The 16,146-nt window shown below is 36.5% G+C and overlaps 1 protein-coding gene across 3 annotated transcripts in view; it reads left to right on the forward strand.

Annotated features, from left to right (window-relative positions):
• LOC109095072 (nectin-2-like) overlaps window positions 1–16,146 on the forward strand; it is an 86,736-nt gene that overhangs the window by 34,668 nt on the left and 35,922 nt on the right. Inside the window, exon 1 of one of the 3 annotated variants that reach the window (XM_042776202.1) lies at window positions 9,651–10,184. The exons of the other annotated variants lie outside the window; for them this stretch is intronic. Coding sequence (XP_042632136.1) covers window positions 10,163–10,184 — 22 coding nt within the window. The 5' untranslated portion in view covers window positions 9,651–10,162. Of the gene's footprint in view, window positions 1–9,650; window positions 10,185–16,146 lie in introns of those variants that run through there. 3 annotated transcript variants of the gene reach the window in all.

The following is a 16,146-nucleotide window of genomic DNA, read 5'->3' on the forward strand; positions in this document are numbered from 1 at the left end:
GGAAGTACTGTAGATAACATCAGTGAGCCTCATGACTGGGCTTTTTCACCCAGTGCCTCCCGAGCAATTCTAGGCCATTTGTTTACTGATTAGCCCCCGATGGATTTGCATGACCACCCAGCGCAGTCTGCAAACCAGAGCTTCTCCAGCCAGCTGGGTTGGGCTTTCCTGCCACAGCCATCCTGCTTTCTCTTGATAGGTGAGAAATGAGCACAGCGGAGGTTGCGGTGAGCAAGCTGCCATTTGGAGATGCCACAGACCCCTGCTAGGGGATTGCCAAATCACAGAGGTTCTTTAAAGTACAGAAGTAGGCTTTTCCTGTGAGCCCCGGTGAAGATTGATGTGCAGATTTTTGTTTATTGTGTTAAAGCCCATGTGCTGCCCAGCCCAGCAAAGACTCGCCGCTTCGAGTTTGAGGAAGCGCGCGGGTCTCTGAGGTTTTTTAATGCGAGCAGTCCATCTTTATTGTGACCGGTGTGTTCTGCTTTTAGTGTGACAAATGGATGTAAGCGTTATTAAATAATAATGTAGACGCAGGAGGGAGAGCTCAGGAGAGCCGTAACTGTCAAGAAAGTATTTCTGCTTGTAAGGAAATCTTTCAGCTTGTTTACGCACTTTCTGTGAACAGACGATTAATAATTTGTTGGTAGCCCAGTGTAGATGGGTTTTTATAGTATTAAATTTTTTAAAATACATTTATTTGGGTTGAGTTCTGGATTTTTGAGTGAATCATGGGTCACATTTCACCAAATCACAAAAAATTACATAAAAAAATAATTTGTTATATTATTTTATTTTGGTTGTGTTTTTGTTTTTTGAGTGAATCATGGGTCCAAAAATATTTTAAATGTATGTTATATAAAAAAATCTTACAGTATTGTGTTTGTTATTGTTTTGTATTTTTTTATTTTAAGTATTGATTTTATGTTCAGTATTTTTGATTAATTTTTTTTCTACTGTAAATTCTTTACAGTAATGGGAGTTGTGTCTTTATTTGAATGAAAGCAGTTTCACATGTTAAAAAGGCTTTATTTTCTTTTTGTTTAATGTGGTTTCTTATTTCTTTTTTATGGTTTCTTATTTCTTTTACGTTTGTGATGTGGAATGTAGATTGTTTTTATTTTTTTTAGTTTTATTTAAATTTTTCGTTTTTGGTGGTGTTGTGCCGCATGAGAAGCGGGGAGGACGTGCTCCTGAGGATCTGCTTTACATTTTGTCTGTTTATGTTTTTTTTTTGAGGTGTTGTTTTGATGATGGAGAGAGTGGATGGAGAAGGTGGAAAAGGAAAAGATGGATGGAGAGAAAGGATGTGATTTTGTTGTGAGGTAGAACAGACAATGCTTGGAGGCAAAGCAAAATAACTATTGACAGCTCATGAGGAATCCAGAAAACAAGTATGCAACAGTTGAACTCATTCGCCAGACCTTTTCTGTAGCGTTTCTCTGTGTCCCCACAGAAAATATAGAAGGAAGTTCTAAATACATTTAATATGTAATATATTAAAATGTCCTGCTATATTTTTTCCACAAGGACACAGAAACAGTGCATTCTTTGTATTTTATGTAGAGCAACAGTTGGACTCATGCTCAAGACCAATGACCTATGAATTGTTTCCTTGAGTAAATAAAAAAGAAAGATGTGTGTATATAAATGTGTGTGTGTGTGTGTGTGTGTGTGTGTGTGTATGTGTATATATATATATATATGCAAAATGTATTTTCTATACGTTATAATGTATGTAACATTATATTTATGTGTAAATAATAATAATATTAATAATGTAATGAATAAGAATAAGCACATACATTTTTATATAATATAGTATGATATTAAGGATATTATATATATTAAATTATATATTTTTTTAACAATTAAGTCTGTGTATATAATTTATATTTATTGTATGTATGTTTACTATTATTATATAATTAAAATATTAATAATATATAATATTTAAATGTGTGTATATTATTATATTAATATATTGATAATTGATATATCATTTATACACACATTTATACATAATTTTATATTATATATACAGTATAATACATATTTTTAGCACCATTTTGATATTTGTTTTAATCATTTTTAGTATGTTGTGCTCTTTTAGCAGCACTTAAAGGCATGCTCAGGAAAGTTGTGTATTTAACAATAGTTTTAGAAATGTGTGTTTTTTTTCTCCACTTAGTGCATCAAGAACATGTCTTATATAAAGGCCCTGTTAGAAACCGGTCTAATTCTACAGGACTTCGTTAAGGCCTGTCAGTAGTTGATTTTTAAAAACATGATGTTTTGCACATCGCTACTTTCTCTCCTTGTGTGTTTCTCCATCTCTCCGCTGACTCTCTCTGCTCTGTTGGCACGGAGATGAATGCTCTTGTTGCCAGATGTGACTGTGAATGAGCAGCTGTTGCTCTGTCACCCAGCTGCCTCTCTTCTCGCCGTCTCCTTGACGACAGTGACTCTTATCCCCACAACAAATGTTCCTGGAAAACAAGGGGTGTGACCGCGATTGCGGCTTTTTCCCCGTATCCCCTCGCCAGCCTGTTCTCTTGATGTCTCGATGCTGTTGTTTGCTTTGGCCTTTGATCAGATCTCCACTGTTATTTTTCAAAGCGAAGATGGGTCGACCTTTCTTCCGGGGAAGTGCATGTATCGGTGGGATACTTGCTCTGTTCTAACAAACCCAGGCAAGCTTGTTAGAAGCCAATCAGGACGGGGACGTGCTTGCATTGAGATGTGTTTGCAATAGGGTTGCAATAGACAGCGCAGAGGGCATTGCATTGGGTCGCCGATCCCGGATCAGATCAGCATCTGCCCCATCTGATCAAAGGAACCGTGAGCTAATGAGTGCGAATGATCTACGTACAGGCCTCCGACTCCAAAAAAGATGAATGTTGAATGCTAAAGCCTGCGGTTCTTCAGCGTTTTGCATTGAGGGCATGGAAAATGGGGGATTTATAATGACGGGGGTGGCAGTGCAGAGTAATCTTGGCTTAGGATGGTTAGATGTATTGTGATTGAGGGGCATAGCATCTGTGTGAATGATGTGTGTGTGTGTGAAGAGGATTAGCGTCTGAAAAGCTGAATGAAGGGTTTACACACGGTTAAAGGAAGTGTGATGTGACAGCAATCTATGTTTGAGAGTGCAGGGATGTGTTGGAGACCTCAGTTGGGCAGCGTTTTTGTATGAAGGCACCACTAATGATTAAAACATGAATTTCTGTGAGCTTTACACATAGCTAAGCAAATCTTTAGTGACTAGGATGTTTATTTCTCATTAGAAATGTGCTTTCTTGTAGTTCAAGTGTGTGAATTTGAATTGAATTTGAAATGACAGGAAGCAGAATTGAAAAAATTAAACACAGGTAAATAAGGCATTCTTTCACCCTACTACACTATTATATTGCATTAATTTGTAAATAAAATTTTTTAACATTACATATATATTTAAATCATTTTATTAAAAACTGTATGTATATGGAGAAAAAAAACATTAATAAACAAATACTATAATAGATTATAAATAATACTAATATAGTTCTTGTTTATTTATGTAAGATATTATTTTATTATCTTTATAATATAATTAGAAAAAATAATATTTTATAATCTTTAATTAATCCAAATAAATAAATACTGTAAAAATTGTTTATTTTTAATATGCAATACCTAATGTGTATATATAATATTAACAAACTTAATGTTTTCATAAAAATGTTTACATGTCTTTCAAAGGAAGAAATATAGTGATGAATATTGACTGAAGTTTGCAGATAATTTTCCTTAACTTTTTTTATAATAAAAGAAAAAAATAATAATGAGAATATACAATTATAAAAATGAATGAAATTGAACATTGTGTGTGTGTGTGTGTGCGTATGTATGTATATGTATAGATGTACAATATAGTTATAAGTGAGTGATGTAAAATAAAGTGGATACAACACATATATATAAATTCACAACACACACACACACACACACACACACACACACACACACACACACACACACACACACATAAATACACACACACACACACATATATGTATATGTATTTGTTTTTATGTGTTTGTGTGTGTGTATTTGAACTGGCCAATATATACAGTATATATACATAGGCCTATATATATTGGGAAGTTCAAATTCAGGAAGTGAATTGGAATTTAAAAGACATTCTCTATTCAGTTCTGAATGGCGCATAACCATGGTAGATATTAAATTCATAAGTTGTAATAAATGGGGAAAAAGCTATTGTGAATTAATTCACTCACTACCTCTGGTATTACTGCCTTTTTTTTCTCCACCAAATCATGCACCTGTGTGATAATGGGATATCATCATAGTGAAGAATACATCTTGTGCTGCCTTCAGAAATCGGCCAGAGAAACTTGTGAGGTTCCCTAAAAAGGAGAAAATATCAGAGAATTTCAAAAGTGTTATTTCCAACCCTTTAAAAGTCACAGAGATTAATCAAATCTTAAAAGGTCACAGGAATTTCTATATACTCACTATATATTTTTTTTTCTAGTTCTTAAGTGTTTTCTTCAGCTAGAAATGATCATTTATGAGTACAATCTCTATAGAAAGGATTTTTAAAAACTCTTATTTCTTAAAAGTCATGGAAGAAGCATTGATGAAAGTAATTCATCAGAAATCGTGGGAACCCTGAAGGTAACACTGGCTTCAGACGAGCCGTTTTGTCATCCTGTCTCCGTCTGTCATCTTTCAGGATGTTTTCCTCCAGAAGAAGCGTGGCCAGCTGGACCTTGACCCCTCAGGATGTTTTGTGGCTTGGCACATCTCTATCTAATATATCTCAGGTTAACCCAGATGGTGTTCATGGCCTGGGATCAAATTATTGGGTATTGCTTTTGGTGAAGGACGTGCACAGACATGATTGACAGCCAGATAAGCCAATAGGGTAATCTTATTAGATGGAGGTAACGTCCTTCACGCTACATGATGTTCAAGCAGTCACTCTAGGTGAAGCCGATGTTAAAAAAACAGTTTCCACGGCTCTCGTTATATATATTTTTTATGCATAATCGAGCCATAGATCCTTGAAATCCCAGGATCAGTGTGGCGGTAGACACGGAGTTAAGCGCATGAGAGAGAGAGAGAGAGAGTCGTTATATATATTTTTTGTGAGTGATAGAGAGATAGATAGAGAGAGAGAGGAGAGAGAGAAATGAACACGGAGTTAAGCGCATGAAAGAGAGTGGGAGATTTTAATCAGAGCGCTGCTCGCTATGGGGAAAATGCGACAAGCAACCTAATTTAGAGCTCCAAATCCCAAAGCCCATCAGTGTGTGTGTGGGTGGGTTTGCCTATGCATGGATACTAACACCAGCAAATGAAAACACCTGACGTTTAGCCCAGATAAGCTGGTGCAGGGTGGTTGTTCTGCCTCGTTCAATTCCAAATAGCGTGTTATGATTAAAAGGCTTGATATAGAAATCCGCAGCCTTGCTGAGTATGAGATTCTCTCTCTGAAATGAATCAAAGGAAACTCGCCTTCTGCGAAGGCTATGGATGCTATGATCTGTTTGTCCAGGGATACTCCACAGCCTTGTCTGAATTTTTGGGAGAATGGAGAGGTTAGAAAGGGAATAGAGAATGGAAAGTTTCTTGCTGGGTTGGGAGTGGTCATGTTTCATATATGTGTCTGTTTCAGATAGTAGTGTTGATAAGGTACAAGGTTGATACAAAAAGCATTTTGAAAACCATTCACGATAAGGTGAAATTTGTTAATATTAGGGAAGACATTAGGTATCATGAGCTAAAATGAAGAACAATTTGTGTTGGTTAATGTCAGTGTTGTCTCTCTCTCTCTCTCTTAATGGAAATAAAGATGAAATAAATCAAATATTAGTTAAACTTTGCCTTGCCAACTAACTGGAAGTAAGCTGAAGTACTAAAATGTACTAAAACTAAATAAAAATATTAAAAACTAATAAAAATAATAAAATAATAAAAGCACGTAACAAAATGACTAAAACCAACTAAAATTAAGAGATAAAATTAAAAATAAAAATAAAACATTAATACATACAATAACAGCATATAAATAATTATAAAATAAAAATAATTTAGAAAAAGTCATAAAAAACAACAAACAATAAATACAGATAAATAAATCAGTAAAAAAACTCAATAAATCAGATTATACATAACACTAAAAAGCAATATTTAATGTAAAATTATATCTAAATATATAAATCAGAAAAATTTTATTGAAATGAGAAAATAGCATTAATAAATATGTATATCACTTTTTGAATAATTATTAACCAACCTGAATTTACCAAAGAATAGTGTGTGTGTGTGTGTGTATATATATATATATATATATATATCAGAAAAATTTTATATATATAAAAGAATAGTGTGTGTGTGTGTGTGTATATATATATATATATATATACTTTTTAATTTTTAGGCCTATTTGTAGTTTGATATGCTTAATATTGACATACAGTGTCTTTATAAAATGTTTGTAAGTGCTGTTGAGGAAGAAATACTGACGAATATTGACAAATTTGCTGATTATTTTTCTGTAATGGCTGATAATAATAAATCATAATTTATTATAATTTATTAATACATCAATAAATGAAAAAAATAAAACAAACCTGTAAATCTCTAATTCTTCAATTGATATTTTTGTTCCATAACTTAAATAGGCCTATGTAAATGTGCTAAAGATTACATTAGTGTTTAAAACTAGAACTGTTATAAGCTATCCACCTTATCTTTCAATGTGGAAGTAGGTCGTTTTCTGTGAATGTGAGAGACTTTCGGTTCATTAGCCGCTGTAGGGAAATAACAAGAAGAATAGCAAAGTGCAGTAAGCTGTAAAAATGTTTGCACTACAAACCAGTGTGTTCATAATTAAGATAATACATTAAAATAATATGGTAAGATACACCAGTTTGCAATTTCAAGCAGCAAAACGAGTCGTTTTGTATAGCTAAAAAATAGCTGGAAGCGGATGAGACTGAAAGCCAAACACATCCCTCATAGCACAAGTACATCACAGAGACGTCTGGATTTACATCTTCAAGATGTATTTTTTATAGTGTTTGCTCATCTGCAATAGGTCTAATAGAACGTGTCCTATCATCTGTCAAATAGATGTTTAGAAGATGTTTATGATTTAGAATGTATGTAAAACTGACATCTTGAAGATGTCTATGTACACAGATGTTTGTACACAGCAGGTGCTTTCCAGATTAAGTGCTTTTTAACAGACCTCTTGCAGACGTACGTGTGCTATCAGAGATTAAATTTACAAAAGGCTATTAAGGGAAAAAAAAGGTGGATAGGTGACCCCAAAGATGATCTGAATGGGGACGTGATAGTGAGAATTATGGTACTTAGCCAACATTTTGAGGATCTCTATGAACTTTTATTACTTCATTGTATTACATCTGGTTAGTTGAAATGGGGTTTGCTGTTTTTATGGGTTTTTACATCCTTTTCTTGTCTAAGTGGCTGTTCTGTTTTAATAAGCTGCAATGAGGTCAAAAGTCTTTGTTACGCTGTTTCTCGATCCTTCTTTGAGTATTGTAAACATACTTCACCTCTTCCACGGTTATTGAATGGAAAGCAGGAACGTGACTCTAGTAACATCAGAGCGTCCTGACTTCTGATTACTTATTATGGTGTTTTTTGTTGTCATGCCTGCTTCTTCTTCTGATTTGTTGTTTACATTATTTATTGGCGGGCGCTCGCTGAATTGTGTTTAGCAACAACCCGCTCTCATTTAGGGGCTAATCACCCGGGAGTTTTACCACAGCGCGAGTTCATAAACCTACAATGGGAATTTCCTGTAAATGTGAACACCGACAGGAGCTGCCAGCTGCCATCGCCTCTCAAAGTTGGTTTTTGCCAGGCCGTCTCCTACCAGAGATCCACGCTAGCGGTTAGCTCCGAGGCTACACTCCAGCTACAGTGTGATTAGGGCTATTCGTTAATGTGATGAATGCTGTTACATGTCGACAGCAGCGCTCTGGGGAATGTGTGCGTGTCTGGGTTTGTGCAAGTGGCTCGCTGGGGCTCCATTATGGAGAGATCTTTACGATTCAGAGCCACTCTCATGGGAGCATGCCTTACTGTAGCACATACAGGTGTCCCTTAATTGATTCCAGCACACGGCCGGCGCGCGCGCAGCCACTTGAGTCACGCGCAGATGATCGCACTTCATCTGAGAGCTTGAGCGCGCCTTGAATAATCTGCACTCACTCGCCACCATTGCGCCCACGTCTTTTTAAACATCCCGATTCAGTCACGTTTACATCCGCGCCTGTGACCCTCTCATATTCACTGTGGTGAGGTTTTCTATTATGCAGTTTTCCCGTAATGCGATTAACCTTTGATTCAGCGGGAGAAGGTCCCAGAAGACCGCATTTGCTAATCCTTAACATATGAGTTTGCTTCCTCCTCCCCCGCTTTCATTCTCACTGTTTAAAGGAAAAGTTAACATTTAAAAGCATCTTCTCACTCTCATGACTTTCTTGTGTGGAACAAAAAAAAAAAATATTTAAAGCATATTCTGGTCTCTTTTGTCTATATAATAAAAGTGAACGAGAACTAAGGTTGTCAAGCTTCAAAATGACTAAAAAGAATCATAAAAGTGGTTCATGTGATGTTTTTTTTTCTTCTTCTGGATCTTCTTAAGTCATACAATGCATTTGTGAAGAACAGACATTTGTAAGTCCTACCTTTTGTACATTTTAAAAGAGTCATTTGGTCCTGTCATATAACTGGTCCGAATGATTCATTCGGTGAATTGAACCGAGTCGGTTCTTGAGTTCAACTCACTAGCTTAAAGACCCAGTCACAGGAGTTTCACTGGTGGTGAAGATTATCAGTGAATAACAAATTCAGTTTTGGCCTAATCATAAAAAGGGTTTGTATGATTGTTATATTTTTCCCAGGTCTTCAGAAGCCATACAATTCATTTGTGAGCACATATTTGTGAATGTGAATTGTGAAGAAAAGGATTTTTGTATATTTTTAAAGAATCATTTGATCCAATTTAAAGAACTGATTTGAATGATTCATTTAGTGAATCATTTGATCCAATTCAGAGAACTGATTCGAATGATTCATTTAGTGAATCCAACTGATTCTGTTCTCAAGTTAATGAACTTAATGAACCAGTCACGGGCTTTCACTGAAGGATCTTCAGTCCATGAATAAAAATGTTGTACAGGTTTGAAATGAAGAGGGTGAGTAAAGCATAAATAATCCTTTAAGCATAAGATTTGTTTCAACCTGAACCTTTTATGATGTTATCATATTATGAGTATTGTATATTTTTTATGTTTTTGATGTGTCCTTTTTTAAGTTTTATTTCATTATTACTGATTGATTATAAATGCCTGTATTTTTTTTTAATGTATTTTTTTGGTTTGTGTTTCACAAAGTCAAAACAGGTTTCGTATGACGACAGTGTTGAAGTAATGACGACTTTTCCATTTTTTAGTTAATCCTTTAAGGAAATTACTTCTCACTCCTCTAGTCTGAATCTACTAGGGAATTCTGGGAAATGCAGTCTTTGAGAAGGGGATTCGGAAGCGAGCGCACTGGTCTGGGGAATTTGCAGTTGGCACGCTGTAATTACGGTGGCGGTGGCTTTTCTTTGTGGCCCTGACGTGTGGTAATATGGGAAAATCAATGCCTCGCTCCTGCTGTGGAGGGAATACACTTGTCCAAACACACAGTCATGCGCACGCACACATTAGATACAGTCGGGCCCCACAAAAGAGGGCCACCTCGCATTCTCCCTTGCTGCGTTCGTGTGGCTTGTTTACATGCTTGTAAGGTAATTGTACACTGTCGTCCCTTTTAGACAGAGTGGCGGGCAAACAACTTCACTCGTCCTGAATCGATTCTAACAGAGTGATCAGACCTGTGCCGGGCTAATGAGGAGAGAGAATTGATGACGGCGAGTAAATATGCTATAACAATTCCCATCTCTTTTGGTTTCTTTAAGTGTTCTCTCCTCCCCTCCGCTTTCACCCTCATTCTCCGTGTTCAGTGTAAGTGTACGACCGGAGGATAGAAACTGCCTCTAATGGCACTCAAATGAGCCTCGCCATCCAGCGCCCCGAGGCCCCTGGCAACGCGGCATCCAGCTGGCGGAATAATGGAGGAAGTGCAGCGTTCACGTACGTGTGCCCACCTGCAGAGACTGTTTATCTCTCTTTCCCTCCTGTCTTTGTTCTTATTTCCATCTTTGTCATGCAGATGAGCTGTTGTTCCTTCACTCATTTTTAGACATGCACCAATATGTGTTTTTACATGGATATAAATCGATGCTATATGATTCTGTAATTTATCACGTTACAAGTGACGTTAGGCATCACGTACAATATGAAAGATGGACATATCAAGCATAATTAGTTTATTATGCGTTACAAAGCAGCATTTGTAAAGGTCGTTCAAACTTTTTTCAAGTAATGTACTTTAGCGGCTCATTTTTATGCATGAATGCACACCGCTCAGGGTCTGCTATCGTTACGTGCTTACAGCCACTCAATCTAACATGCGCTCTTAAGGGAAAAGAGCTCTTTAGTGCATCCTGTTTCAATGGATAGTGCTTTTAAAGGGTTAAAGACCCTGTGAAATCTAATTTGGGGTTTTTCTAGCTTTTTGTCTTAACATCCAAGTCATCCGTATGCTAGTATTTTCCTGTAAGTTGAGTAAATTAACGTTTAATGTGTTTAAAATGTATAGCCATAGAATAAAAATACTGATGACTCATCCTGTACTACACAGGCTTATGTCCAATCAGATGCTCTCTAATGAAAGAGTCCCTCCTCTAATGCTCCATATATTGTGTTTCTTTTATGGTTATAAGTAATTTATTTACTAATTTAATTCTTATTTTATATATATATATATATATATATATATATATATATATATATATATATAGATATATATATATATATAATATATATATATATATATATATATATTTATATATAATATATATAAGAAATATAATATATTTTTAAATGTCCATATACCGTATATCTATCTCTCCTTATATATTTTTTATTATATATAATATAATTATAATATAAATATAATTTACATTTTTTTTAAATGTCTCACTCTATAAAATAATTGGCTGCCATGTTGTGAATATTAAGTAATCATCTAATCAGTAAAATAACTGTAATCAGATTATATTTTATTTGTCATGAGAAATATAATCTATAATAGTATAGTAATATATGTATATCTTCTTTCCTCTCTTCTATCCCGCTCGCGCTCTCTCTCTCTCTCTCTCTCTCTAATCTCTCGTATAGTATAATGTATATCTTCTTTCTCTCTCTATCTCGCTCTCTCTCTCTCTCTCTATGTATATATATGTACACACAAAATAAATAAAAAAATGCAATACTTTGATATAAGTCAAAAATAAAATAAGAAATTAAAAGTAACTAAAATATAATTTAGTGAATTGGTAGGTGTGACAAAACATTCAATTTTGCGCTCCTGCACAGACATATTTATGATAGATTTTTAATATGTAAAATATATATTTATAAATTAAAAGTTATATATATATATATATATATATATATATATATATATAATGTGAATCTCTAATGCTTCTGAGTACTTGCTCTCGTTCTCTGCTCATCTTCTCTGCTTTCTGTCTCTGAGCTCTTTTCTTTCTTCTCTTCTCCCCTGGCATGCTCTCTTCCTCTCATTCTTGGTTTTCTCTCCTCCACCTGTTCACCTTTTGCAGATTGGCTCTCCCCTTCACTTCTGCATCCGTTTTCTCTCGCTCCCTCCCCCTTTTCTCATTTCACCTGCATCTTTATTATTTTATTATCTTTCCCTTGTGCTCTCATGCCCTGCAATTTCTCCACTTCAGCTCTGAAATCTCTTTCTGTTCCACCCCTTTCACCTCGTTCTTTAGCTCCCTTGCCATGTCCTGCTGTCCCTCTCTCTTACTTTTCAGTCTGTTCCTTCTCTCCCCACCCCCCTTCTACAGTACATCCTCATTTTATTTCCAACTCTTCTTTATCTGTCTTTCTGGTTTCTTCATTCCTTTCTTTGCATCTTTCCCACCTCTATGCTCTTCTCAGTCGCAGATTTACAGCTCTCTTGCTTTTTTGGCCCCTCTGTGTCCTAAGGGGTGAATTGTATGGGTGATGTTTGTCATTAATATGTCTGTGCAGGGTCCAAAATAAAATGTTTTGCCACACCTTCTTTCTGAAATATTGTTAATCTTCATCACTCAAAATTTGAAGGAATATTAGCTGTAGGCATAATAGTGTTATACTAACATGTTTGAAAAAATATCCAAGGCATTTCAACAAAAACCTTTATTTTGTGAAAAACACAGTGATCAGAATTAGAGAACAGTAACCACTGTAGCACGAAAGAAGATTAAATCTAAAATGAGCTGTCAGAAATTAGTAGGAAGTGTAGAATCTCCTGCTTTGAATGACTTCAGCACATCTGTGGCTGCAGGACATCACACTGCTGTGGTGTGATCTTGGTCCAGTCTTCTCCGACTCTCTTCCATAGTTTGTTGACTGTAGTGGGTTTCTTAGCCATAACTTTGTGACCAAGGATTTTGCAGAGATTTTCAGTCGGGTTTAGATCAGGACTCTGGGCCGGCCATTTCATTATTTCAGTTTTCTTAGCTTCTAGGAACTGCTTTACTTTTTGCAGTGAGACGGGGACATTGTCCTGACTGGGAGATGCTTGCAGGGAAGGAACTGTATGTTGCTGAAGGAGGTTCTGATAAACATTTTCATTCGCCCTGCCATGTTAATCCTGGTGCAGAAAACATCCCCCAAACCATGACACTTCCTCCTCCAACTTTCACTGACTTCTTTACGCACTCGGGGTTCAGTTTTTCCTCAGTTTGAGGCCAAACTAAATGTTTCCCATCAGACCCAAATAAATCAAACTTGTACTCATTCCAAAGGTGAGCTTAGCCTTTTGGTTTCGTTCTGCTGATGAGAGGCTTGGTCACTGCAGAGTGCGCTTTCAGTCTGACTTCTCTTAAATATGCCGAGACAGATCCTTACTTAGCCTGGCTTTTTGGGGGACTTGATCCTGTCTTCTTGTGCATTGGAATGGAAGTGTCATTGAATAAGTAGTCATTTTGTAAACCTGCAATATTCTAGAAATCGCAGATTTGGAATGACTAGCTTCTCTTGCAGTGGTTGAAAGGGTCATCCCTTTTGGCCTTCATCTCGACCAACCTCATGTTGCAGATTTTAGTCACCTTAGAGTGGCCCGCCATCTTGCAATCTCAGTGAAAATTTAAGGAATGCTGCCAGTTAAATAGGGTTTGTCATATAATTAAGGAAACTATATATATATATATATACATATATATATATATATTTACACAATTCTATTAAAACCATGTAGCATCTTGCAGTTCCAAATAAAGTTAAACCAGCCAACTGGCATCTACATGTTGTTTGGCAAAGCCAGTTTTTACTCTCATGGGCATTTGGCATTTGTTCATTTTGGACCCCGTTTAAAAGTATATATATATGTATATATATATATAATATATATATATATATATATATATTATATATATATTATATATATATATATATATATATATATATATTGTGCTTACAGATTCTTAATGATCGTAAAAAAAGGCTTTGTTGTCTTCTCTAAGTCTGTTTTACGATCTCTCCTCTCCTTCCCTCTCCCTCCCTTCTCATCGGTTTCTCCTCCTCCTCGGGTCAGGTGCTGGCAGCATAAATGTTGCCTGTCAATAATTTAATAAGAGTGGAGTGCATCCCCCTTTTTCAAACAGTCATATCAATAATAAATGGCTAACATGTAGAATAGGGTTGCATGGCCAGCCTTTGCTTTTCATGTGGAAATGGCCATGAGAATGTGTAAAATAAGTGGATGAATGCATGCATGCTCACGAAAAAAAACAGAAACAAACTGTGCAACAGTGTTATGGGAAATAATTCATGTGGTGTGAGTGCAAAGACCACATCCATGCTTTGTGTATATGTGTGTGTGAGAGTGTGTTTGTGTGTGCAGCATGAGTACATATATACGTCTCTATTTGAGAGGGGCATTTATCATGTTGTAATAAAGGCAGGAGGGCTTTTTGTCTCCATTTCAGGCTCTCTCACTTTGGGATGAAGAAATGGGCCCCTGCTGCACATGTGCTCCAACACAGACAGACACTCACACACACACACACATACACGCACACACATATGAACACCATCTCCTGGGGAAAAAAGATGTGGCCACGACTGATGTTGCTGCTGTTTGGCAGTCCTCGGGGAGGATGGCAAAACGCAGTGCCTATCGCACACATACATGCACAAAAAGAGCCAATAATCTAGTGCACCCCGGACACTTCCAGTAGACAAACACATAACCTCTCATAACAAAACATGCACTTTAAATTATTCACATAAATGCATTGTGGGAAGACAGTTGGCGTGAAGACAAACACATATGCATGTAACAGTTTATAGAAAATAAATCTGATATTACTTTAAGTACTGTATGCATATGATTGCTTGTTGATATTCCAGTGGGAATACAAAAGGAACACCCAGTGAACTGAGCATTTGAAGGCAGCATAGATACACTTCTGTCATGAAGACTGCTGCATTGCCTTCTAAGGACACAGTAACCAACTAGCTACGAGTTGAATCACAATATTATGAAATCAGATGAAACACAAATGTACAAGACTATACTTAACAGTTTTACAGAGGGAAAGAACTACAACCCCATGAAGCATTATCAATGACAATCAAATTAAAAATGTCCAATAAATATAAAACTATGGTTTAAAAATTTTGATTTTTGAATATAAAAACATTTCTTGTTTATTACACACAAATACTTAAGTAGTTTGACACTGTATGGACTCGTTTCAATTCCCCAATTGAAGTAAATTTCTTGCAGAATCTTGGGTAATGTAGTTTCTCACCAGTAATTCCACTGTTAAAGACGATTGTTTAAAAAAATGGAAATACTTCGGGTTAATGGCTTTAACAATAGCTTTTACCATTTACAAAAACCTCATGGCTCACAGTACGTCTGTCTTCAATGGTTTATAAGTCATTGTTAATAATAAATTACCCTATGGAAGAAAATTAATGGGATTTTTACTTCTGGAACCCAACTGGTGCACTCTATTGGAATCAATTGTGAGTCGAGTCTCTTGCGATCTTGAGGTATACGAAGCTAGTCACTTACGAAAGTAGTTTTCTAAGTAGGCAGTAGATGGATAGGCGGCTAACTAGGTTTTGGAAACAAGCTGAAGCGTAGAAAAACTGGATTTCAAAGGAGGAGGAGGAGATGAGAGTGGCTGGGAGAACCGCGTGCCACTTAGCCGTATGGAAGCCTAATGGCACATTTCCTGTTTTAGAGAGAGAGGCTAGCCAGGCTGAGGATGAAAGGAGTAAAGCTAACAAAAGATAAAAGAATGAACCCTAAAGTGAAATGAAAGCGAAGTGAAAGTGAAAAGAATAAAAAAATTGAGATGCAGGATGGAGATGCAGGTAGACAGGCATGAATAGAAGAATGATAGAGATGAAAGATGGAGAAATATGGAGGGATGCTTGAGAGAAAGACACAAGGTGACCTTGAAAAAACGGACGGGAGGGAGGAAAATAAAGATGCAGGAGATGTGATCAAGAAGGAGAAAAGATCTGCTTGATGTCTGAGAGGGAACGGGGTGAGGCGAACAGCTTTAGGCTGTGTGCACACACTCCGAGCTAGTGTTTTATGTCTGGATGAGGGTGTGTCCCCTGGTGTACGCTTGACAGGGGGTGTGTGAGTGAGAGACGCAGAAACAGAGTGGGTTTATAAAGGATAGAAGATTACTAGGTAGTGAGAGACAGTCAGGGGAGGGAGAGAGGGTGAGCCGGCAAGGGCATAAAGCAGCGTTAGAAGGAATTTGTTTCACCATTTCACATTCAACACAGTGAGAACTTAAGAGCTGTGAAGGATGGTCAAAATAAAGAGAATGAAAAGAAAAGAAGGCATAGCAGGGAGGCAGAAACCAAGATCATAGACATATAGAGAAAGAGAGGTGAACCCAGGCCACCTTTACATAATTCCTCTCTGTGGCTATTTTGCTCCAATCAT

This window comes from Cyprinus carpio, chromosome A19 (genome assembly GCF_018340385.1).
Source record: "Cyprinus carpio isolate SPL01 chromosome A19, ASM1834038v1, whole genome shotgun sequence".
NCBI classification, from domain to species: domain Eukaryota; kingdom Metazoa; phylum Chordata; class Actinopteri; order Cypriniformes; family Cyprinidae; genus Cyprinus; species Cyprinus carpio.